General features: G+C 45.6%; 1 protein-coding gene across 1 annotated transcript in view; it reads left to right on the forward strand.

The window, feature by feature from the left end:
• The first annotated feature begins 777 nt into the window (after nucleotides 1-777).
• Nucleotides 778-25,897, forward strand: part of MXRA8 (matrix remodeling associated 8) — a 127,291-nt gene continuing 102,171 nt past the window's right edge. The window contains exon 1 of the mRNA XM_085609589.1: nucleotides 778-1,061. Coding sequence (XP_085465715.1) covers nucleotides 1,013-1,061 — 49 coding nt within the window. The 5' untranslated portion in view covers nucleotides 778-1,012. The remainder of the gene's footprint in view (nucleotides 1,062-25,897) is intronic.

Here is a 25,897-nt window from a genome sequence, read left to right on the forward strand (position 1 = left end):
AGAGCAACTCTTTTAGGTTGCTGCTGGGATTGCGTAACTTGCACCACCACTCCTGGAGGTCGAAACCGGCCTCCTGGGTCTCCAGCCTCCCGGGGGGATTGCTTGCTTGCCCGGCTGGCCAGCCCGGCCATGTGCACGATTAAAGGCACTATGTGGCATTATCACACACAGATAATGCCACTTCCCTCTTTCTGCACGGATGTAGCACACCCAGGATCTGACAGTAACACGCATGCATCCTCCCTGGTACAAGCCAGGAGACGCAGTGGTCCCTGCTGTGTCCCTACCAGGCCATTTGAAGCTGTGTAGTGGTGTGTGGTGCCCTTGTTTCAGTTCTTCACTGTGTCTTCCCAGAAGAGGGATGGATGTTTGGCCAGCTAAGTAAACCCCGCAGAAAACAGCCCAAAGCAGCCCCTCCGCCCTCTCGTGAGTTGCAAAACAAACCCCAGCAGGACCAGAAAACAGACTGTAAACCCCTCCCCGCGACCAGTGTGTGTGTTTTGGTACATGTCCCACCAGATGACGACGACTTTACAGCTAGGGACAAATACACTGCGGGGACACACAGCCCCACATCTTCAGAGTCCTCTAAACAGAACCATTTGAGGAGGAAATGATAAAAAAAAGATAAAAGGCCAGAGGGAAAGAATGCACAGTTGGATGAGTGACAGCGGGGCCAGCAACAGCTGGATTAAGTAGAAACGTGCTGGTTGCCTGTAAAGAGAGAGGGGGGAGAGGGAGGGTGCAGCCGGGGAGGGGAGTGTTTTTCGGAGCTCGGTGCTGCGGAGGGCTTGACAGCCAGGCTCAGGGGAGGCAGAGAGAGCTCGGCACCAGAGCAGGTCCAGGGGACGGGCCGGCCAGGAGAGCAGGAGTACGACGGACAGGAGGCGGATTCCGCGCACACACGGCTGGGGGCTTTCTCTTACATCTACACCCGGCCGGGCCTCGCTGGCCTGAAATCAGCCACATCAACTTGTTTTCCAAAGAAGTGAGAAAGGGACAGACCGAAGTCATGGAGAGAGCGGCGAGAGTGCTCCTGTGGCCGCTGTTGCTGTTGCAAGGTGAGGGATGCAGCTCGGCTGTCGGCCGTGTGTTCATGTCACAACTTGGAAGCAGGTTCGAGTCTGTTAGATGCTCATCGGAACATTCACGGCGCAGTATTGTATTGTAGGTGCATCTATGGGGCACTTCAGCGGCGTGACGTAGAATGATGCCTCCACCACCCTTGCAGCGTGCGATGAGGGGGCTTGGAGTCTCCCATAGCTCAGATATGTTGGCCTTGGGCGCAATCCCCCCCCCCCCCGGATTGGGCCGCCCTGGATGTTGGGGGGGGGGGGGGGCTGCACCGCAGTGGCTGCCTGGGTCTGCGTTACACCCCTTTATCTCATACACCACTGCGGTGCCTCGAAGCCAGTACTGCACAGGTAGCACCACGCCTCGGAGGAGAGTCTGGTTGGACAGCTGTGCTTGCTCTGAGTGAGTCTGTCTGGGGGGTGTGTTTGATGCCGCGTGTGAGTGACTGGTGTGGAACTTTGTTTATTTTCCCTTCTTCACCCGAGGGGCAGACTGAGGCAATATCCTTGCGAATATCTTAGAAAAATCCCGAAAGGTAGAGCTCACTGAAACATCATAAAAGCCTCCAATCTCGATTGACCTGTATCGGTCGACAGTAATTTATTCAAAAAGTGTAAACATCTATTTAGAGAAAAACGCAGGGACACCTGAAAGAAACCACCTCGTAAGCACCTGGAGAGCTCAGGAGAATGAGGATTCTGGATGTTTGAGGAGCCTATCGTGCTATCTTTAATTCAGCCTTGCACTGTAATGCATGGAATTGTTTCTTTTAATCTGCACGCTGCCATTCCATTTTACACTTTTTGTGTAGTGCATCATTGACAATACCATGGCCTCTTGGTGCTACAAAAATGATTGCATCTGGGCACCCATGAATGCTGTCGACAAGTAAACCAAACAAGAGTATGGTGCAGAAAAGGTCTGTATTCACAATTACCACTTCAATAGCTCACAATCCGCCATCAATATGGCATCCCAGCGCATTTTGGAAGCCGCTGTTTGGCAGTCCAGATGCTTCAATCACAGACTAGAGTTGGACTCAGTTGTGTGGTGGTGAACGGGGTCGGTACATTAGATTTAATGCGTTGCAGGTTTTTGGTGGGTGAGACCGGAGGGCTGAACCAACTAAGGGGCATATTATCAAGACAGGCGATCAAATTATCGCCGCTATAGCGGCAGAAAACTGCCGCTAAAACGGCGATAATGGGCTTGAAATTATGCTCTCTGGAATTCCAATTGAAGCCCAGGTTATCTAACATGGGCTTCAATTGGAATTCCATAGAGCATATTATCAAGCCCATTATCGCCGTTTTAGCGGCAGTTTTCTGCCGCTAAAGCGGAGATAATTGTATCGCCTGTCTTGATAATATGCCCCATAGTTCCTCAGTTGATGCTGAAACTCCTTAGTTGCCGAATGCGTCTACTTTTGTTAACTTGCTGAGTGTAGTAAATGCCGTTCAAAAATGTACATGTCCACACAAATGTCCTTAGGAATCTGGATACATGTATTATAAGCTGGGCCACTAGAATTATGCAGCAACAGAAGATCAAATTATGCAGAAATAAATGATGCTGAAAAAAGGAAGATTATGCAGAAAAAATGCAATACATTTGTGGCAGTATTATTTCACTATTTTGCCATTTTAATCCACTTTAATATTGTTTAGGCTAAAGATTTGCCACATTAGTCTACATTTAACACCTGACTACAGCATTCTGCAATTTAAGGTGACCAGTGACCTAGAACCTTTCAAGCGGTCTGCCGAAGTGCAGCTCCACAAGTGCATGTTTCGAGTAACTTGTTTGAGCTAGAAACTTTTTTTTTGTTGAAATCTGCCAGCGATGCAAAAGATGGCTTCTGTGGCAAGTACAGTTAATCCATAATTATGCAGGAAACACCACGCCAGCAGAATTGTATAAATCCGGTGGATTTAATTATAATGTTGTTATTTAACAACTTTTAGCCAATCATCATGATTTGGTCAGGCCCTCCGCGATCGCAACAATGCTTGTGTGGTTTAAATAGAAGGTGATAAGAAAAGCAGATTTTATTGCAGCTGAAGAACTGTGTAGACTTTGATTACGAATGCGGTTTCAGCAACTTCCTATAGGTTAGAAGTCACAGAAAGAGCTAGAATGAGGCGGTTCTAAGAACGAACGACCCAAACAGAAACCCTATGATCACCTGTCAATCAAACTAGAACCATGTAGGCATATTTAGCAAGCCTTCCGCAGTGAAAGCCTGCCTCACTCCTCAAATATTCTTAATTTAGGCATGTGCAATTTACACGTGATACACAACTCTTCACATTAAAAAAATGAAGCAAGGGAATGCAGGACATCACATGAAGCGGTATAGACCCTTACTCATGCAAATCGTCCCTACACCCCCTGCTGCAACAGAATGGTTAATTATTTACCCAGGACAAGGACGGGAGCCAATCAGAAAATACACTGAAAAGCTATTTAGTATTCTTACCGGAGGTAACTGATATACTTAAGGAACAAGGCAACAGCACCGGTCAAAATAAAACATACATGTATTCATATACAGCAAAATAGCATAAAAAGATGCATAATTTTGCATATTTACATGCCCATTGCCCTCCCAAGCAGGTACGTAGCCACGGCTCATCTTGAAAATGTAAATGTTGACATTTTCCACAGCACATCATCATGATATAAAGTGCAGACGGAGAACCATCTTACCAAGAAACTGGAAACCACTACAGAGCTCCCTTTTGCCCATAATGGCCACACACCATGAAGAACAAAATTTTGAGTATAACTCAAGGTTGAGTGGAGGGTCTGGACCACAATTAGATCAGCCCCCTCTAACCAGACCTGTGCTCAGCCACAGCCCGGCTATCTGGACCACCAGCAGGTCAGTCTTTCCTCAGACCCATGCTCAGCCTGCCTCAGCTAGGCGATCTGGACACGCAGCGGGTCAGTCCTTCCCCAGACCCGAGCTCAGTCTCCACAAGAGTATCTGGACCACCAGCAGGTCAGCCTTTCCCCAGACATGTGCTCCGCTTTACTGAGAGTATCTGGACCACCAGCAGGTCAGTCTTTCCTCAGACCCGTGCTCAGCCTGCCTCAGCTAGGCGATCTGGACACGCAGCGGGTCAGTCCTTCCCCAGACCCGAGCTCAGTCTCCGCGAGAGTATCTGGACCACCAGCAGGTCAGCCTTTCCCAAGACATGTGCTCCGCTTTACTGAGAGTATCTGGACCACCACAGGTCAGTCCTACCCCTGACCCGTGATCAGCATCATCCAGAGGATCACGACCACCAGTAGATCTGTTCTTCTCTAGACTCATACTCAGCCTAGGTGAGTGTGTATGTTACCCCCAGCAGGTCAGTCCTACCCCAGACACATGCTCAGCCTCAGCTAGAAGACCTAGACTATCAGCAGGTTCAGTCCTTCCGCAGACCTATCTCCAGCCTTAGCTAGAGGATCACGACCACCACAGGTCAGTCCTTCCCCAGACCCGTGCTCAGCCTAGGCGAGTGTGTATGTTACCCCCAGCAGGTCGGTCTTTCCCCAGACTCATGCTGAGCCTCAGCGAGAGTATCTGAACCATCAGCAGGTCCGTCCTACCCCAGACTCATGCTCAGCCTCAGCGAGAAGACCTAGACTATCAGCAGGTTCAGTCCTTCCGCAGACCTATCTCCAGCCTTAGCTAGAGGATCACGACCACCAGCAGGTCAGTCCTTCCCCATCTGGTGAGTCTTAAGACCATGTCCCTACTCGCATGCACATAACAGCTGTACAAAATGAAGAAGTATCTAGGTTGATAGAGGTAATGCTCTGAATATTCCCACTGGATGTCACTAGCATTAAGTATATAAAGGGGTTCGGGGAAGTGGTTGTTGGAATCTGGTACAGCACAGTCAACAGACGAGACATGAAGGAGGCCGAAAGGAGCTACAAGCAAGGAGGCTCTCAGTAGTCGAGGGTTTATAAACCCACTGCTCGCCCTAAAACATAATGATGAATACATCTGTGGTCAAGGTTAATGTGATCGCCCCTAAGACCCTTCTTCCTCACTCCATCTCCACTTTCCCCCCAAAAAGCCTGCCCAGAGGAAAATGAGGGGCGGGAAAGAAAGCAACCAGGAAAGTCCCTACCTCCTCCACATGGAGCGACCAATGGTGCTCCGCCACCATCGTACGGGGTGTTCCAGAGGTGGAATTAGGGAAACCGTGAAGAAAGGAATGCCATGGAGCCTTTCAGTAGTAACGTATGAGAAAGCCATAAAGATGTAGACTTGACTGACATTTACACCAAATGCTTGTGCAAGAGTATTGGGAACACCTATCACGATGAGTAGACCTGATATAAAGTGGGGAGAGGAGTAGGGGAAGTGGGCCAATTAGAAGATGTGTGCAGGAGTGGAATCTGTAGGGGAACTGATGTGGTAGAAGGAAAGTTACAAATTCCGACGCTTTAAATGCAAGATTTATTGATATTATGCTAATATATATTAACTTTCATTGTAAATATAACATTTATGTGCATGCTTTTTATTAAGTACATACATTTTCTGTGAGCAGCTGTTGTACCAGTTCATAAGTAGCATGGGCGTAGCTATCAGTAGTACAGCAGGTGCATTGGCACCGGGGCCCATGGACTTGAGTGACCCCGGTCACCTCAGTCAATATCTGTTCTTTGCAACCAAACCAGGGGAAAGGGTAGTATTTTCTTGGGAATGGGAATAGTCAAACATAATTACTTAAACAACTTCCTAAACAATGGTGAGCTTAGTGGTTGGGGATAAGACAAGCAGTGACCCTTGCCTTAGCTGATGCAGGCTTGTGGTTCCATTCATGTATATGCCGGACGATGCGGTGGGAAGGCACGACTCCTGCCTTCAAATTAAGCAGACATGTGGTTTCAGTGGTGGCCCACACCGGACGGTGAGACGAGAAAGCCTCCATGTAGGTGTTATGCAGAGCTGTGGTTCCAGTCAGGACACATCAAGGGGCATCCGAGCACCTCCCAGTAATTTGAATTAGTTGAACTAATGGCCGAGGGCGTAACAACAACACTGCTGCAATTTCTACCTTTACAATTGCCATAGGGAGGGTGGGACTGCAAAAGGTTAAGGGGTTAGTACTTTAAGGACAGAATTATCCAAAGGTCCAATCAATCATACGTGAATTTACTCTAGAGGAAGTACGGAGAGCGTGAAGGTCACAGTAATAGAATTTATTTTTAAACAAGACAGGATTATGTGTTTACCTCACCAAATATTCTTTAGATGAGTTTACTAAAACTTTCACCATTTTTTAACTATGTTGATTTTCAGTGGCATTTCACGAGGTTACGTTTAACATAGACATATATATTCTAGGATCAGATATAGAGACTAAACGAGTTGTGTCTCTAAGTTTAAAGGTAACAGGTCAAATCTAGTTTCCAAATAACGTTACAGAGCAGGAGGCGGTGCTGGGTGGCCGAGGTACTTCTCAAGAAGACGACCCCGGTGCTACAATCTGCCAGCTCGTGGTTATAGTGTGCCCAACCCACGTAATTAGCTTTTTCATAATTACGTAAAATTCCACTAAAGTTCTGAAAATTTCGCAAAATGCAACACCAGCATTTAACCCTCTATTTTGGATGTGCGGATTCATTTCATACAAGATAGAATAGTGCAAAAAGCACACGTCCTGTGAAAATCGACTTCTGGCATGCTGATAGTTTGCCTTGAGCCAATGTTACTGTGCTAAAAATCACCCCACATGTGCAACGACGTTATTTTGGGAATTTTGTGTGACAAGCATGAGGCACAACCTGGAACATTACACAAGATTACTCTGGTGTAAAGTACTTTTCACCAGGACCTACTTGTGGTTCCAATGAAGGCATCTGCCTGATGATGTCATAGGGAAGTACAAATCTGGGAGTTTTACTCTGCAGGAGGTCGGTGCTTTCAGGACCAGGAGAACAGAATCTCATGGCGATGTATTCCACCGGGAGTTATTGTAAGCTGACATCCAGTCCCAATCGGGGGGCATGTCCTTGATGAGGCCGTAGGACAGTGCTGTTCAAGGCCCACACACAGGAAGGAGACTGTCGGAGTGGGGACGTACGTTTGTGATGATGTGAGGAGTCAATAATGCAAGTATTATCATATGCAGACTTGTGGCTTCAATCAGGGGGTGGTGCTGAGGGGGTAGGAAGCAATTATCCAGCCTCATCCATACAGTCTTTTGGTCGCAGGGGGGGCACAGTCTTGATGGCGCTCTGCGGAAACACTTTTCTAAGATTTTCTCCCCTGCAGACTTGTGGTTGTAATCACAGCCTTATGGGGAGGAGGAGGGGTCTGGACCTCATTTCATGCAGACATGGTGTTACAGTCAGAGGTTCGTGATGGTGGGTGGACCAGGCATTTCATTCTACCTGCTTTCGCTGCTATTTGAAACTGCAGGCCCTCCAGTAAAGACAGGCACAGACCAGGAGCCATTTGTGGCACTGTATCACTTTCAGTAGGAGTGAACCTGCTAATTGGGGGAATGTTTCACCCTTGAAATATCCGATTCACTACTCACCTCAGTGAGTTCCAACACTTCATTGAAGTCTCCATAGAACACTCATTCGCTTTGGTCTTTATAGGCAACATGGGGCAATTGAAAGACTTTTAAAAGGCCAACTCGAATAAAGAATTAAATGTTCCTTAGGCCTTTCCTACATTAAAGATGATTATCAGGTTCTGAGTGTAAGGCCACAGAAAGACCATTCCTCAAGTTGGGAAGGCCTGAAAGGTGTGCCCCTGGAATTTCAAGGTAGGAATCTTGATGGCACAAATATTACTGTGAGAATATTGAAGGACAAAATATCGAAAGTAAGTATAGATTCCCTATACCTTAAAAAAAAAAAAACATACACACACATGCACACACACACACACACACACACACACACACACACACACACACACACACACACACACACACACACACACACACACACACACACACACACACACACACACACACACACTCCCCCCCTCTTCAAGGTGCATAGATGTAGAGTTTAGAGCAGTAAATCTACACTTCCTCTATATGTGCTTAACTTTCGATAGTTTGGCCCTCGATATTCTGTCCATGATATTAGCAGCGGCGGCTCCCCGTTATGGCACAGGAGTGTCGCCCCGCCTGCTGTGAGCGCATCAGGCACACACATTAATAAAATGGTAATAAATGCAATTTTATTTTGGTCGCAAGCTTGCTCTGTTACAGTGTGAGGGTAGGGGGCAGGGCTGTTTCGTGCAATTGCACTACTACTGCAGCCCCTGCCAGTGCGCATGTCAGATTGGCCGGTTGCCTACAGCCGGCCAATCAAACATGCACACCTAAGCCTGCACAATTCTAGGGCAGAGTAACAGCCAAGGGTTTGCAGCTACAGGCCCCCAGCCGAAGAATGAGCACTGCGTTAGTCTACTCCAACCAATCCTGGAGCTGCAGAGCGGTTGGAATCATGTTGTGCAAGGGAGGAAGACCTTCCCTTTCCTGCTGCCTGCTGGAGTCACCGTGGAGGAGAGAGACACCGGACGTGGCTCCATACAACATATATGGTGAGTTTTTTGGGACTCTCATTTTCTCCAGTAGGCACAATTTGTTTCATTAGGGAACAGTGACAGCTGGTTGGGAACGGTGGCGGGGGTCGGGCGTGGAGTTTTTTTTTAGAAAAAACAAAAAACTTACGTTGTGGTGGCTGGTCGCCAGCCGCTGCCTCTCCTACAACGCAGAAACATTAACAGGAGGCACCCAGGTTCCCAAGCTCCCATACCCAATCACGATGCTGCCTACGGCAGATTCATGATTGGTCTGAGCGCCGTGGCTCGGCACTCTGATGGGGATTAGGAGCCTGGGCATGTTCTCCACACAGGCTGTACAATACAGACGGTGGAGAACATGCAAAGAGCTCATGATGGTTTGGCCGGCCCAAGATGGCCGGCCAAGCTGCCATGCGCACTTAAGGTGCAGCAGCAACCACTCCTTCTCCCTCTCCCAGGGTGACACAAGCCGAGTCCCGCCTTGCTCCAACCTGGCTGGCTCCTTACAGAAGGAGAAAATTATAATAACGTAACGTTGTTATTGGTGCGTTATTTTCATTTTCTTTTTCTTTTTCCGCTTAGTCGAGCGATGCTCCTCCGCCTTAGCGGAGGAGCCGCCCCTGTTAGGGAAGAACAGAATGACTGAACTACAATCCAAAGGTTGATATCATCTACTAAGTTTACTTCGTTACATAATCATGAGTTTGGCACCATTCTGTAATAGCTTCTGCATCAGGCAGACCTAAAACTTGGCGAACCAGCTTTTTGTAATGGAAAGGAGTGAGATCACCACTCTTAATTCAATTTCAAAAACAAGAGTTTCTAAAAAGTGTGCAACCATCAGCAGGACTGACTGACTACATTGTCTTGGTTTTTCAGCTGGGGATACCTGCACAAGTAGGGTGACATACCATCTTCCTTTCAGGTGGTATTTCCAGTGCATGTGTGAGCCTGGGCTCTCAATCTTTGCACAAATGACCATTAAGATGTTGTACCACATTGACCAGGGTGCTCTGCCTTGTGCCCATTCTGTATGCAGAGAGCTTGAATTGGGTAGAAACAATGCGTATTGTAGTTAGCCGTAGTTACTTCAGCATAACATATAATACATTTCTGAAAGCAAAAACATTTCTTGAACAAAAGGGGAAAGAGGAACAAGAACACAGAGAAAGGATTTTCATTGATTTATGTATCAGAATTGATAACATTCGATAAACAGAAACACATTGCAGAATTTTATACTTCCAAATTCATACAGTGATACAAAATAGTGAGATAGTGGTGCTCAGTGGTGATATAAATACATAGTGCAGTGAGGTGAGGGTGGGAGGATGTGGTTTGTTTTTTCTCCCAATGTTTTTGCTTTCAGAAATGTATTATATGTTATGCTGAAGTAACTATGGCTAACTACAATACGCATTGTTTCTACCCAAGGGAACCATTGTTCTTTATACGTTAAATACCCAGGTTCCTAGGGACACAGGGTCACCCCATTGTGTTAATATATAGAGAGCTTGAATTGAGCATACATTTATGATATTACTCCATGGACCTGATTCACAAAGGTAAATTTACACTTTTGTGTAAGCTTTCTATTTTATTATTTTGGGGAAACGTCCTGAATAACGCGGACAGAGCCACACTTGCCTTAACCACGCATATGCCTTAACCATGCATATGCGTGGTTAAGGCAATGCGCGGTCTAGATGCTGAGATGGGCGGACCCTAAACAGGAAGGATCGGGAGAGGACGCAGTGAGGTAAGTGGGGCTGAGGCCCAGTTTTGGGGAGTGGGGGCAGTTTTTTAGGGTTGGGGTAGTTTTTATGGCTTAGGGGAGGTCAGGGTAGTTTTTAGGGCTCAGGGGGATTGGGGTAGTTTTTAGGGCTCGAGGGGTGGGTAGGGGTAGTTTATGGGCTCAGCGGGTCGAGGTAGTTTTTTGGGCTTTGGTGGGTCAGGGTAGATTTTAGGGCCCAGGGAGGCTCTGGGAAGTTTTTAGGGCTCAGTTTGCGATAGGGGTACTTTTTAGGGCTCGGGGTGTTTTTAGGGCTTAGGGGGGTTTGGGGCAGTTTTAGGGCTTGGAGGGATCGGAGATGTTTTTAGGGCTCGGGGGCTGTAGAAGTTTTAAGGACTCATGGTGGGGTTGGGGTAAATTTTAGGCCTGCGGGGGAGGGGTAGTTGTTAGTGCTAAGGGCAGGTGACATAGGGTGTGATCTTTACCACACGTCTCTTCACCAGTCATGCCTTTACCACGAAATTGCGTGGTAAAGGCATGTGTGGTAGGGGAATGCATTGTTCAGACACATTCGTGGTTTAGGCAGCAGAGTAGAGGCATGCGTAGTTTAGCCAAGTGTGCCTCTGTCATACAACCTTTTTTTGGTATTCACAAAGTACAAGTTTAATTATACTAACATTCATTTTACGACAGTCGAGACCCAGCACTGTGGCGGACACTCTGCACATAAAAAGTCTCCGCAGTCGTAAACTTACTATTAGTAAAATTAAACTCGTAGTTTGTGAATACCAAACAAAAGTAAACTTACACAAAAGTGCAAGTTTACTTTTGTGAATCAGGCCTCACGTCATCAGAGACACCTCGTTCAACTTCCTTTTACAAATCGTGATTTTTAGGTTTCTAAGTCCATTCCCTTCAGTTGAAATGAACTGAATCTACAACTCCCAGAATGCAGTAGGTTGTTAAAGGAATGATCAGGACTGGAAAATGGTGCAGTTGATATACTGGAGTAACCTGGTAACCGTATACAGGTATGCCCACTGTGGCTGCCCACTTTGTGGTCTCCCCTTCAGCATCACTTTGAAGGGGTATCTCAGAGGGCAGCTGTTTTCATTTTTTTCTTGAATTGTAGCTAAAGTCTTTGGACGTAAGAATACTTACTGTTTGGGAATTTTAATTGTATACACAATATGCTGGAACTGGAACTAAAGCACAGACAGTCATTTGGAAATAAATATCGCTCTGATTTTCAACACCGCAAGTTAACTAGAATTTTGTCTCCTTAAGTGCTCCCCTGCTGTGCATCATTATGCAGTGTCTTGCGTCAAGCACCTCCCTCGTGTAGGCACACCACGGGGCATATTCTCAAGGACTTATCGCCGAGTTATCTGCACTTTATCGCAGCCAAAGTGACGATAAATTCATCGCACCATTCACAAGCTGGTGCTAACAGTCGATATCGCCAGTTTATCTGCGATATCAGCTGTAAAAACCCATCACCACAGATGACACCGGCAACTAACATTAATGAGATGCAGAGTAGGCGTTCCCGTGTAAAAAGCTGCGACAACACCACTTCGCGACATTCTCAACGACCAGCCAGATCTGCGATAAGATCACAAAACAGGCGATAAGGCGCGTTAGCATCAGGGATTTAACACCTGCTCTTACCTGGTGTAAAGTCGGACAATAACCTGCACCATGAAAGGGAGTGCAGCCCAGAGCCACACCTGAAGAACAACAGATGCCATGGAGCTACTGATCATGCAGCTCGGACACCCAAGAGGGCCACAACAACCACCGCCACCACCCCCAGATCCCCCCCCACCCGGGGCCCTACACCGGGCACCCCTCCCCCTCCGACAAAGCTATTTCATATAAACGTAACAAAATCATGAACAAAACAATTCGCATGTCGCACTATCACAACAATCAACATTCATTTGTGGTCAGAAAGAGTAGAACTATTCATTAATCTTTGAATTTCCAAAAAAATCATCCAAAAAAATCATTTTATTCAAATCAAACCCAAGACAAATATATGGAAGAGTCATGGCCAGCCTTCTCTGGAAAATCTGTAAGTCATAGCTTGCAAGACAAAATACAAGATAAGGAGTCGTGTCATGCGCCCATCATATATAAAGATGCTTGCTACTTTTATAAATTGACGTGGCTCTCCTTCTTGAGTCGTGTTGTCATGTATTAACCATTGTGTGTATTGGCAAATGTCTAAGGCTGCTCGACCACACTACCCCCTTAATTGAGCTCTATGGGATTGCATAGCAAGCTCCTGTCCACACTTATTGATATATCACATAAACAGCCAGCTTCCTACATTCGTGTTCTGCTATGTTATGCTGTGTTACGGTGTTGTATTGTTTTGTACATGTCTCAGTAAAGTAAATCCATAAAAAAACACTGGCACAGCCAATAGGTCTCGCTTTTGGGACCTTATAAGTATTTAGTTATGCAGCACAATATCCTTGGTGCTACAACATCAACTGTTGCATGGCTAAACACTTAAGGTCCCAAAGCAAGACCCATTGGCTATGCCAATGCTTGTTACCCTTGGGGTGGGGGGGAAAAAACCTAACTCGTCAATATAGCACCCAGCACTGCTTTTGATGCAACTTTGCAGTGACTCGTTTGTCAGTTTTTTATATGGCAGACATGCGCACGAGTAACATTACACAAGGACGTGGTCATGTGTTGAAGGTCTCGCTTTTAGGTCCTTATAAGTGTTTAGCCACGCAACACATGATGTTGTTTAATCAAGGATATTGTGCTGGATAACTAAACACTTATAATTTCCTAAAGGCGAGACCTATCGGCTATGCATTGGCGGGGCCCAAAGTAAATGCTAGGTGCTCAAGGAACAGTGATAAGAGTCTCAGGAGATGGTATGTAGGGGAAAATAAATCTTGTTTTTTAGGGACTAATGCTCCCAACCACCCAGGGGTGGTATGCTTCATCATGGGCCCTTACCCACATTGGTATAAATGCTCTGTTAATGTGGGCTATAACCCGGAGAGACAGGGGGGCTTCTGAGGTGGAAATATCAGCCACCATGTAACTGTGGGGCCTGAATCTTCTGGTGTGGGAATAAATCTAATGTGAGATGCAGAGGGGAAAACTGTTAAAACTACCTAGTCGTAGACTAACATTTTATTGGGATCTTCAGTAGCTAGAGTTAAAACGAATGGGAATTATTCTACCCTCATGGTGAGATTATCATATTTCTGCTCATTCGAATGCTCTAAATAGGTGCCCGCGGTTCCTTCAAGATCGATCACCTCTGAATACACCACTCAATTTAGAGGAATAAATAATTAATTAAAAAAGGCGCCGAAACAAAGTGTAAATATCCATCATTGGAACATTGTTTTCCATCTTGCATGGACCTTTTGAAGACAATGTACATAGGGTTTAGAGACAGTAAAATAGACAATGTTCATTATTATTTGAGACAGCTTCAAATAAATGCCACTGCACTTGCGCATAGCGTTTCCCCAAGCATGCAACACGCAAAAGATAGCCCACTGAAAAACAGAAATGCTAAGAGTACCTAGATGGTAATAACTCTGAAACATAAGTTATAGCACTGCCTCCACTCGCCTTAGACGAGAGGGGACCAACGCTGAAAATATATTTAACTGTACACATCTGTGTTCATATGTTGAAACATAACCCAAAAGGACCCAGAAGGCTTTGTAGTAACTATAAGGCAATGGTATTGCCCAATTAAATAAATGCGGATATCATGGGCGGTCTTGTTGAGTGTTTTAACAAACATCCAACCGCCTATGCCATTGTAACAGAATTACAAACTTATGGTAGGACGATAATAGTTGTAATGTCAGGGTGAAATATGACAGGTGTAGTCATTTGCGTGTTATTCATCCATGCTGGAATGCACAAAGGGAGGAAAAGTCAATCAGAATATGACAGACATGGAGCAGTCGGGTAATTTATACATAATGATATGTGAGGCACCTAAAGCCATACAATTTGGTTCTGGCTGGCGGCGCCTCGGCCATAAATGAAAGATAAAGGGAGAGACATGCGGCATGGAGCGCGAGGCAGAGGCGGGCTTGTAGAGGGGAGAGAGTGCGTGAGGGGGGGTGCAGACAGTCAAAGAGAGAGAGACTGGCAGCAGACTCAGAGGAGAGAGAGCGCACGGGAGGGGTAGAGGAGTGAGAGAGAGACAGTCAAAGAGAGAGAGAAGCTGAGACAGGCAGTCAAAGAGAGGGAGAGAGGCATTCACAGAGAGGCAAGCCAGACAGTGGTTAGTGAGAGAGGCAGAGACAGGCAGTTGAGTGAGATAGAAGCATAAAGAGAGAGAGAGAGAGAGAGAGAGGAGCGAGGCCAAGTAGAAAAGACAGGCAGACAGAAAGTCAACGGAAGAGAAAGACAGGCAGTCAAAGAAAGAAAGCGAGAGACATTCAGCAGAAGATACAAGCATCGGCCGTAAAAGCGAAAGTCATCGCGATCACTCTGAAAGCGAAAGTGATCGCGATCGCAATGACGCGCTAAAGCACCCTAGGGATGTGCGCGCAGCAGCGGGGGGAGGGGCAGAGATGGTGCTGAAGGCTGGCGCAGGAAAGGCAGATGGCTGGGCGAGAAGGGAGGGGGGAATGCGGGGAGCAGCTGTGTGCGTGCAAGCCATCGTGCACTCAAGCTTGTAGCCAGCACAAAAATGTGGGTAGCACTTTCAAAACCCACCTACTAAATGTCTCGCCAGACCAGCGCATTCGCTGGGTCAGGTGAGACCTAAAAACAGTGGCTGCCCATTATAAATGGCACATCATGTTATATTTGAATCATAACAGAAGGACTACATGATGCTCATCCACCATACCTTAATGGGAATTCAAATGGGTCAAAGTAACCATTTACAAAATGCCTTGGTGTTAATATGCAACCCATACAAGCAATAGCAAGCATGAAAACCACATGACAACCAATATCTGAAGATTGTTAACCCAAAGTCCGCTGCTGCTCTATATAGGTCTTACTATATTTTTTGAAGAATTGACAACTTGAGGTCATTACCTGAGTTCTCTACTCACTGCAAGAGCTGATTACTTGTCCTGAAGTGCCTAGAAGCCAGCCTGTCTGCAGAGAGAGGGACGGATCCCTCCATCCAAGCAGAAGGAGTGACTGTCCAAGAAGAGTGAGGTGCGCCAGTGCGGTGGGCTTGTGGAAGAGGAGGACTGCAGAAAGTGTTTTGGGTGCCCTGGTGTCGCAGGTCCCCAGATACTCCTGTGCGATTCCTTGGAGGAATTATGAAGATTGTGGAGTAGCCTGAGCAGCTGTGCCGGAACTGAGACGTGCAGCGTGAACGTAGCCGCTGTGCTCAATCTCAGAGGTGAGGCGTGATCTGAGCCATGTGCCTGAACTGTTGAAGATTTCTGCATGTCACAGGCCACACTGCGTCCACATTGTAAATCTGGAGCGTGTCCACTGCACCTGCCCTCATCACTGCGTGACCCAGATCTGCTATGCAACCAAGGCCACTGGATGCCTGAAGCCATGGGCCAACATTCAACTTGAGAAGCGTGTTTGAGGCCTCCACCTCTGATGAAGTCTGGAAACGCAAGCCTGCATGAACATCTGCCAGACCAGCCGTGAAGAGCATCCAGTTCTCTCCTATGCAGGGATCCTCAACTACAGCTACATTGCCTGACATGACCTCTGAGGAGGCAAAGATGTCCTGAGGGATAGGACACTAGACTGCAGTGTGTGCACATCTTTATGTGCAGTATTACATTGAAAGCCAAGCACTGGGCTAGCCAAACAGTTATTATACAGATGTTTGTTTGTTGAAGGCTGAGCTTGATGCATCCCACACTACCTCCCTATGAAGCCGGCTTGCCATCACTACCGCTGAGAGTCAAGTGCTGAAGGGGTGTGCAGAGCGTAGTAGGATAGAACTCGGGGCATCAGAGCCCTACAACACCTCCCCGGTTGAGGCCCTGAAGTCTGCTCCTCCCACATGGTTATAGGAATGTACTTTGAAATGTTTGGTTAATTTCAAATTACCACTATGCAAAGGGCTTTCCTTGTGCACACCCATACATAGTATATTAATGTGCATAGTAAATACCATGGCATTTGTGCAATTGCCATTATTTTTTCCATAGGTAATATATGTTTCCCCACTGAGAAGCCACTTCTGCTACACCCTCCCCAACTTTAGGAATGTTCCCTTCACATGAAAATGGCTTTGTGACTTTTATTCTTAGCCAGACTGACTGTGAAAGGAGCTAGATGGTAAATATCCAAGGTGTTTGGTTGAGGCAGTTGCAAAGAAACAATCGTTCTGCTAATTCACTCACTTCCAATCTACCATTGATGGCGGTATTGGTCACAGAGTCAATGCAAAGCAGGTGTACAATGGCACATTGTCTGTGAGACCATTGCTGTGAACCAGTCCCATGGAAAACTGAAAGTGCACATTTCCGTTGGATGTAGAGAGATCACTGGTTGGATGTCAGCATCATGACACGGGGCAGGGAAACGGGTGTACATGCTCAGGAAAACCAGCATGGCAAAATAATGGTAACACCAAGGGGCAGATTTACTAATATGTAACATAGTGCAGCACACCTACCAAGTTTGGTGTGCTGCATTACGTTAAGGGGGGAAACGAACAGAGGGTTCCTGAGTAGCGTGCTACTCGCCAAAAAAGCACTTCGTAAGCGCTATATAAATTCAGACCTTTTTTCCTCTTCTATCTAAGGAAGAGGTGTGGCGCTGCGGCCAGGGCGACTGACTCCGGAATCTGGGGATCAGGGTTTGATCCCCGGCGCCGGCGGCAGATTAGCCCAGCACCATGTGACTCTGGGCAATAGTTTACTTAATCTTCCAGACGGCCCCCAGCGCCTAGTGACCCTTACGGTGATTGTTCGCGCTTTACAAATGTGGATTATTATTATTATTATTATATCCCTCCACTATCCTTCTTAATCAAATAATTGATTAACATATCCATCACTCAAATTACTTTCATATTTAACTATATTAATTCACCACTAACCCTTTATTGGTTCCAGAGCAGCGTGCTACTCGCTGAAAAAGCATTCTGACGCCTCATCGGGGGTAGTAAGCGCTATATAAATACAATTGTAATAAAATCCAACATACAGAGATTGGCCTTGTGCTCCTGCCCTCCACTGTGGCCTCCTGCCCTCCACTGTGCTGATGCTCTGAAAGCCTGCCTCGCAGAGGCTCGTGTGCCCTGCCTAGCAGAGGATTAGTACTGGAAGTATAACCTTCCTTTACAAATTCGCATTCTTGGAGAAATGACTGCCTGCTTCGAGGAGGTGATGGTTTTTCCCGTAAAGCCCCATCTTGGAATCTTCGTAGGATCAGGCTTTGTGTCATATATGATTGGTGTATGTGGGATAACACTTCAGTAATGCCCCTTTGACACCAAGAGAAGCAAAGCAGTGCAATGCACTTTCTGCCATAAAAAAGTACACCTTTCCAGCGCAAAAGTAAATAACAATGTGTTGCTTTGGGTAGCTTTGCGTGACTGCGTCATTGTGTGACAGCGCAAGGTGGCAAAGAGTTAGGTAATCTGGGCTCTAATCATGCATGTCATGCAACAGAAAGGACTGTTAGCAGGGCCGGCTTTGAATATATGACGTTACAACGCAAACAATTACAACGCATGCCTTTACAACGTGGTTTTTACAACGCAACTAACATTACATTGCATGATTTTACAAAGCATGCCATTACAACACATTTTTAGAAACTACCATTACAACGCATACCATTACAACACATACTACTTTTGGGGCAACAGTGGGGTAAAGCGGTGGATAGTGTAGGGGTAAAAAAATACTATCCCCATGTACTCCAAAACCCATACCCACCCATTACTTACCTTATAATGCGTTGTAATGGCATGCGTTGTAAAGGTATGTGTTGAATTGGCATGCATTGTAATGGTAGGCATTGTAATGGCATGCGTTGTAGTGAAATGCGTTGTAATGGCATGCGATGTAAAGGCAGTTGCGTTGTAAAAGTAGTGCATTGTAATGACTGCATTATAATGGTTGTTTCCCCCGGCTTTAGGGCGTTGCGACCCATGCAGCCTCACTTGATGCTGACCAGGAGGGGGGCACTGACCTCAGGGGGGATGCCTATGTTTAGCAATAACTTATGATTTAAAAGCACCTGCTGCAGAGTTCCTTGTGCATCTAGCTTTCAGGCAGCAATAAAGTGTCAAGATAACTCTTGTAATGAATGTTCCTGCTAGATTGTGAGAAGGAGTTTTGTCTAGTGGCAATATTAGACTTTTCATAATGTAGCGCAGAGGGTTAATATGCCTGCTACAAAGAAAATATCTGTATGTTTTATGTGGATAGCTGAGTAGATTAGTAAAGCCAGCCTTCACCAGTGCTTTAAAACAAATGAAATGTATGTGAGAGACGTGTTATGGAGTGACGAGGGGAACCTTTTCCAGGTACTAGTGAGGGAATCCGAGGAGCAGGTCACGGGGGCGCCAAAAAAGACCAGGCACCAACAGTGCTAAAGCCGGCCCTGACTGTTAGTTAAAAAGCCACACTGGCTTAAATGGTCACCCATGGCATTCAGCCATTTGGAGGTTACTCATGTTCAGCACTTTAGGGCATATGTTAAATAAATAAATAGATGTGGGCTCCACGCCGAAGATGGCTTGGCTTCTGAGCACATATTCTGTCTCAGAGTTGCCACAATTCCTGGTATGGCGGCCTGGAATAAGTATCTTGAAGAAAAACATATCATTGAGAACAGCAAGCAATCTTTGTGCAAACACAGCACATTTCCCAGCAGGGCCTGTGTAAGTGGGGGGAGTGAAGCTCTGAGACCAGACCCCTCTTCCAGCTCCACTTTACACTTACTCACTGCCTAGCACAAGGGTGCTACATCTCTGCTGGCAGAAGGGTGTCAGATTGTGCAAAAGAATTACAAATCCAGGGGCAGCCTTTGTTCACAGCAAGAAAAGTCGCCAAGGTCACCTTTAAACCTTTACTGCTAAGCATCAAAGTACTGTGTTAACTACGTTCAGGGATTTTTTCTGTCAGTAGCATTCCTCCAAGGAGGAATCATGGAGTCCCTGTAGGAGCCATTATGTGAAGTTTCGTTAAAGTTTTGCTCGATTAAATACATGGAAACCATTCTCGGTGTCACAAAGGGGTAATGGAACTGGATCCACTTATGGGCTGGGGAATCACTTTTAGTAAGTTTATCTTACTCTTTGAAAATACTCACAGAAAATGCTTTGTGAATCAGGCCTGGATATTTAAGAGTAAATAACATTTAAGATCAGCCGCGGGGGGCCCGGTGAGGGGAGATTTCGATGGACGATGACAAGAGTAAATTAAATAAATAATGAATACGCTGTCAGAAGGGTCAGAGGATGAATATTAAAATAGAATACATGCCAACATTCTGAAACTAGAAAGAGGGAAATTTTGAAAAGACAATCAGGGAATTTTATTTTCCCCAATGACATACATTGAAGCAAAGGCAAGTTTAGGCCAGTAACTGGGAAAATAAAATAAACTCCCTCCTGAATCTGGTCTGTTGGGATGTATGAAATGGAACATTTTCTTGATCTAGATGGTGGGATGTGTATGGATATATACACAAATATATATGTATGTATATATATATATATATCTATATCTCTATATATCTATATCTATATCTATATTCACTGAAAAAACCATAGGTTTCACACATGTTATAGTTAGCGGAAATTTTACTGATAAAAAACCAATGAAATTCCCCCGTTATAGTTAGTGCAGGCAACTATAACTCATGCGACCGCAATCCTCTGCTGATGCTAATACTGTATTTAGACACTTATTTGCCCATGTCTTCTTCCATACATTTTTAGCTATACACATATTACAAATATTTTTTTTTCATAAAGACACATATGTCATCAGCAGAAGATTGCGGTCGCGTGAGTTATAGTTGCCTGCACTAACTATAACGGGGGAATTTCATTGGTTTTTTATCAGTAAAATTTCCGCTAACTATAACATGTGTGAAACCTATGGTTTTTTCAGTGAATTTGCAAGGTTTTTTAAATGCTAATTCCTAACTATAATGTGTAACGACCGCCAGTAGGTAATATATATTTATATATATATAAAGTAAGAAACTATCACTGTTAATGTCACAGATGCGTAAGATTAGCATTTCAAAAGTATACCGTGGTATAAAAACATAATAGTTAAACTTTTGAAGACTGTCTCCATGATTGGCGTGTTCTCTCATGACTGCTGGATCGTGAGTATAGTACCCTTTAGTTCTGAGAGGGAAACGTCAATTATCTCGGGTGAATTGCCCTATCATTCATTGAATTGTTCACATCAGTGAGTTTGCAAAAAGCCCAATGGCAAGTTGCGTGTCATACCTCGAGTTACACGGTAAGAAAGATTCAGGGAGGGTCTGTGTTAGAGCTAGTAGTGAGGGAGGCTCTCTTCGTCGGTGATGACTCACATGGATTGTGCACCCAGTGCTTTAACTAAATCCCTAACTACATTGTGAATTGATACTTTGGCCTTGCCTGTATGGTAGAGAATACTGAATTGTGCCACACTCCATTTGAGGTGCTATATATGTCGGTACTTCTAACGTGACCAAAAGCTATGGCGAGATAACAGTTCTTGGGAACAATCTTCGTTCTCCTGTGCTCTTAGCAATATCTCGGTGGCTATCCTCCTTTTGTGATGTTCGACCAATCTGTTAAAAATGTGAAAGACAGAGAATGTTAGTATCAATATTCCAGCTACCCCATAAGTTCATCATAGTATGATACTTAACATTTCATTTGACACCATAACCTCAGGATGTGACATTTGCACCGACAGTTTTATAACACATAAATTATTGTATTGTGGACTCCATGGAAATGCAGTTATCAACAGAGCAGACAAGTGATAATTATGAACTCAATAGTACTAACAAAATTATAAGTGCAATGTAAATAGAGACTGAGTAGTCTCACTGACTAGGAACTGATTGGGTTGGGTGACGGGAAGCGTCACTTAGTTACAGGTGAACGTATAATTCCTCATCGTTGTTCATCCCTGTAGGGAACATGCTACCTGACAACAGAATCAGTCTTGACTCAAGTCTGCGTAGCGCTAACACTCGGTTCCCTCCTCTTGGATGCTTGGGGACCGTGGCAAGACCAAAGTATTTGCCTTTTGTCCAATGTCCCTCATGTGCCTCATAAAATGTCTGGATGTACTGTAACTGAAGTCGCGGTTTGTCACCGCTCTCCAATGCTCCAAGATTCTTTTCTTGACTGGGAATGTTGTCGATCTGACATACCATTTCCCACACGGACACTTAATGGCATAGACCACGAAATCTGTCCCACATGTAATGGGCCTAGTAATTTTCCATTTCCTCTTAGATCTCTGTAGTGTTACTTCCTTCACATTTTCGCTGTTGCTGCAGGCTATGCATTTACTGCATTTGTAGAAGCCTCCCCTTTGTTCAAGCCAGGTCTTTTTGCTGCTTTGTAGGTGGCTGTTGAATAGATTGTCCTTAAGGGACAAACTTTTCCTGAAAGTTACAGATGGTGAGTGACCTAGCTTTGCCTCAATTAACGGGTCTTGTGTCAGGATATGCCATCTTTTCATCAGTATATTCGTTAACTCACCTGCCTGTGTGTTATATGTGGTTCTGAATCTGACTGGTGTTCCTGCTTCTTCTAGTTTGTCGTGAGCCTTAGGTGGTTGGAATAAAGCATCATTGCGACTGATAGTGTCAGCTTTGGTGATACCTCTCCGTAACATTTTGGTCGGGTACCCTCTGTTCCTATATATATATATCTTCAAGATACATAGCTATGAATTTAAAAATACTAAATCTATGCTTACGTATTTGCACTTACCTTCTGGATATTTTGGCCCTTTATATTTTTGACACAATATTCTGTCCACACAATATGTTTAACATCGATATTTTATCAGACAACCCCAGGAGAGGCGTCTAAAATGCTACCATCATGGTGGTGTAAGACTAATGCCTTTGGCAGAAGTTAAGTAGCACGAGCACGGTGGTGGCAGCATACGGTCTAGTGATCAGTAGAAGTGAACATGACTTTTTACCTGTGCCACTGGAGTGAGGCCTACAGGCTCACCCATGTAAAGTTCTGCTGCTGTGTCCTGAACTTACCTTTGGCCTACATCAAGTTAGTATGTAACACTGTGAAGTGCGTGTGTGGATGCATGTGTGTGTTATATGTATGTGTGCCTGTGAATGGTACAATAAATGAAAGACTCTGAGTTTCATTTTGGGAGACCCAGGGATGACTGGAGGAGCATGAGGAGGTAGATGAATCCCCCAGACAGGTATTTGGATTGCTGCATTCCTGAGAGCTGGGTGTGGCACACACTGGAGGAAGGAGAACATGGCTGTTCTGTACATTTCTAAGGGTGTTATTTGATTCAGTGAGAGGTCACTGGAAAGGGGCATGCGCACACCTCAAGAGGGAGATGAGCTGATAAGAGAATCATAAAGGGGACTGGGGCCCTGGGGCCCTGGGGTATCCTTTTAATGTACATATCACTGTTGTCAACATTCAGGTGTGAACCTCTAGTCATTCCCTGGCTTGTGTCGTGGGGCTATTTGATTTGGAGTCGCTCCTGCTTTCTGAAGGAAGCGCAGGACAGAGGAGTGAGCACTGCAAAAGGAAGCAGACCCCCAACACAAACTTCAAAGGCCCAGGCCCTAAATCACGTTGGTGTCTGGAAATGGGCTATAAGAAGGAGCACTCAAGGCCCACAGAATTTTTCACCTGCCAAGTAGCCAGTAGGGCTGTATGTCAATGGGGAAAAGCTCTGCAAGACTTGACCCTTTGACCAGGAATGAGGGATATGGTCTGCCAGTCTCCTAGCTGGGCTAGGGAGCATCACTCAGGGAAATCGAAGACCACCTGCCCCTGAAGCCAAGAGCAACATTGTCTGCCTCTTTGCCAAGACCAGTGTGACCTGTGAGAAAGAGTAGCGTGCTTGGAGGGTGCACCTCATATGCCTGAGGGAGCAGTGCTGAAGTTAGCCATGGTTGCACCGATCGGGCCATCGCCCATATGCAGGGAAAAGTTGGTGACCCCGTATGGCGGCCACTGTGAAGATTACAAGATTGCTGCGCCAATAGGACTGTAGACCGTGAGCGGAGTGAAGTCGGCAACCCGGTATGCCAGAGAGGGCCACCGTAACAAGGAAGCTACTGGAATGCTGATCGGGCTTTCGCCCGGGTGCGGAGCAAGGTTTGTGACCCCATATGCCAGACTGGGCCACCATGAAGAACATGGAACATTGCCCTGTTCTGCTGTCGTCGAGAGGAGAGGATGCTGTGGTAACCTGTGCATGCCCCAGCCTCATTGAGGATGGGAACCAGAGCATTTGTCCACCCCACCTGTGAAAAGGAACAGAGGAACCTACCATCTAATCAGAGAAAGCGCAGTGGAGGCCCAGCCACTGCCCCTGGAGCCACGAGTGCTACTCACTGGCAGAAGCTGCTGCAGCCCTCTGCAACATCCCAGAGTTAAATGCTCCCGGGGACATCAATAGGGCAATGCCTGCAGAAGTGGGTAAGACTGCTCACAGGTCCTGAAGGCCCCAGGGTAACTTGTTCTGCCACATAGTGCTTCAGGCATTGGAATACTTGAGACTTTGGAAGAGTCAGAGTGGGACTCCTGAGACGTGGACTACTAGTGTGGTTTAAGATGAATATCATCTATAGGGAATGGGGAATAACCCCTACCAATAGTGAGAGAGAAGTGCCACTCAGGGACCTGCCTATCGAACACTAGAGCCATGACTTCAGTTATCTGTGGGCAGTGTTTTTGTATTTTTTACTTTACTTTGTATAAATACTTCTTTTTTTCGTAAAAGCAAGTATTTGACGGAGCAATCATTTATTGCTGCTATTGAACGTATTTTGCGTTATCGGCCTGTGTTCACCTCCCCTGCAGCTGCCTCCTCCCAGAAGCCTTGGACTGTCAACTTACACTACTACTAAGGCTCAAGATCTGAAGGGGTACTTGGTCCAGTTTATCAGGACCCATAGTAAGCAGGGCCACAGAACATCAGGAGCAGAAGGTCTCAGTGCCCACGGTTGGGTCCAGTAGCCTCTGCTTGCCCCTTGGCCCTCTGAAAGTGTTCTGAAATGCATTTTTTAAAGTCTTGTCAGAATGTGTACATACTCACCTTCACACGTTACCAATCATATCATACATGCACTGCTACCAATAATGAGTCCTTGCCTGTGTTCCCTGTAAAATCCATGTTTGGACACCTACCGGATGCTGCTTTTCTGCAATGCACATAGTGTTTTAAAGCATGAACCAAAAAACAGGAAACAAAGAGCAACAATCACCTTAACTCCATTGATTGATTGGCTATTCCCTTCATAAAAGGCCATCAGGACCTCTGCACTAAATGCTCTAGAGAAAACTCCCTGCTGGTTTAGGTCTATCGCACATGTCTCCTGATCAGTAGAGCGCTGCTTTTCGTAGCACCTTTGTACTCCAAGCCCTGCACTAAGCCTCCCCTGTGAACAAATGCAGCATGCTCAAAAGACACCCATTTTAAAATCATCGTGTCAAAGTTGAGCAAGAATTATCATGCATGGTAACAGTTGAACTTTTCACGAAGAGTGTGAAATGCACTTGAGCTCACACCATTCTCTGCCAGTAATCAACTTGCAGAGATTTGTTTTTTATGAAAAGTTAGCACTATGAACATTAAAATTGAGTCCTGGCTTTCTTTTCACTAAGAATGTACTTTTTCCTAAAAAGTAATTTTTATGTCAAGCCTACCAGACAGAACAAGCTGTCTGGTTGCAAAATACATAGTGTGGGTTTACTAAGAAGATACAGGGGTTTGTAGCCCGTCCATTGCTTACCATTGGATGGCTTTACTATCAATCTTATTTGCTTCCTTTCTATTGGATGGCTTTCATTGTTTCAGCCTGTCCATCTTGTGTTTGGCTATCCCGTGGATCAAAGCCTCTTTACTGCCTCTTTGACTCTGCTCACTTCTAAGGACTTACTTCTTTCTTTTTGTTTAAGCACTCAGTGAGAGTGATATGTTTTCAAGCTGTCTCCCTCATGTGCTCTGCTCCCTTCCTGCTGCACTCTGTTGCTTATGTGCTGCTCTCCCCATCCACACTTATGTTGCTGTCTTCTCCCCACCATGATCCATGTCATTCCTCCCAATGTTCTCCCCATGCCGTGTTACATCACACCTCTATACACTTCCCAACACGCTCATTCATTTAATGTTTTAGAAGAAGCGCTACAATTTTGTTTAATCAACCTACTGTCTCGAATCTGTAAATAAAAAAAAGTGTCGGTGATCACATGTGTTCATCTACAAATTGACATAGTGGCTGCATCATTGCATTTAAAAAAATTGACAATGCCAATAGGTCTTTAGCGTGAGACCTACTGGCTTTGCCAATGCTTGGTTTGTACTTGGTTTTAGAGTGGAGGCGCACACTGATGT

The sequence above is a fragment of the Triturus cristatus genome, chromosome 1_2 (assembly GCF_964204655.1).
Source record: "Triturus cristatus chromosome 1_2, aTriCri1.1, whole genome shotgun sequence".
In the NCBI taxonomy this organism is placed as follows: Eukaryota; Metazoa; Chordata; class Amphibia; order Caudata; family Salamandridae; genus Triturus; species Triturus cristatus.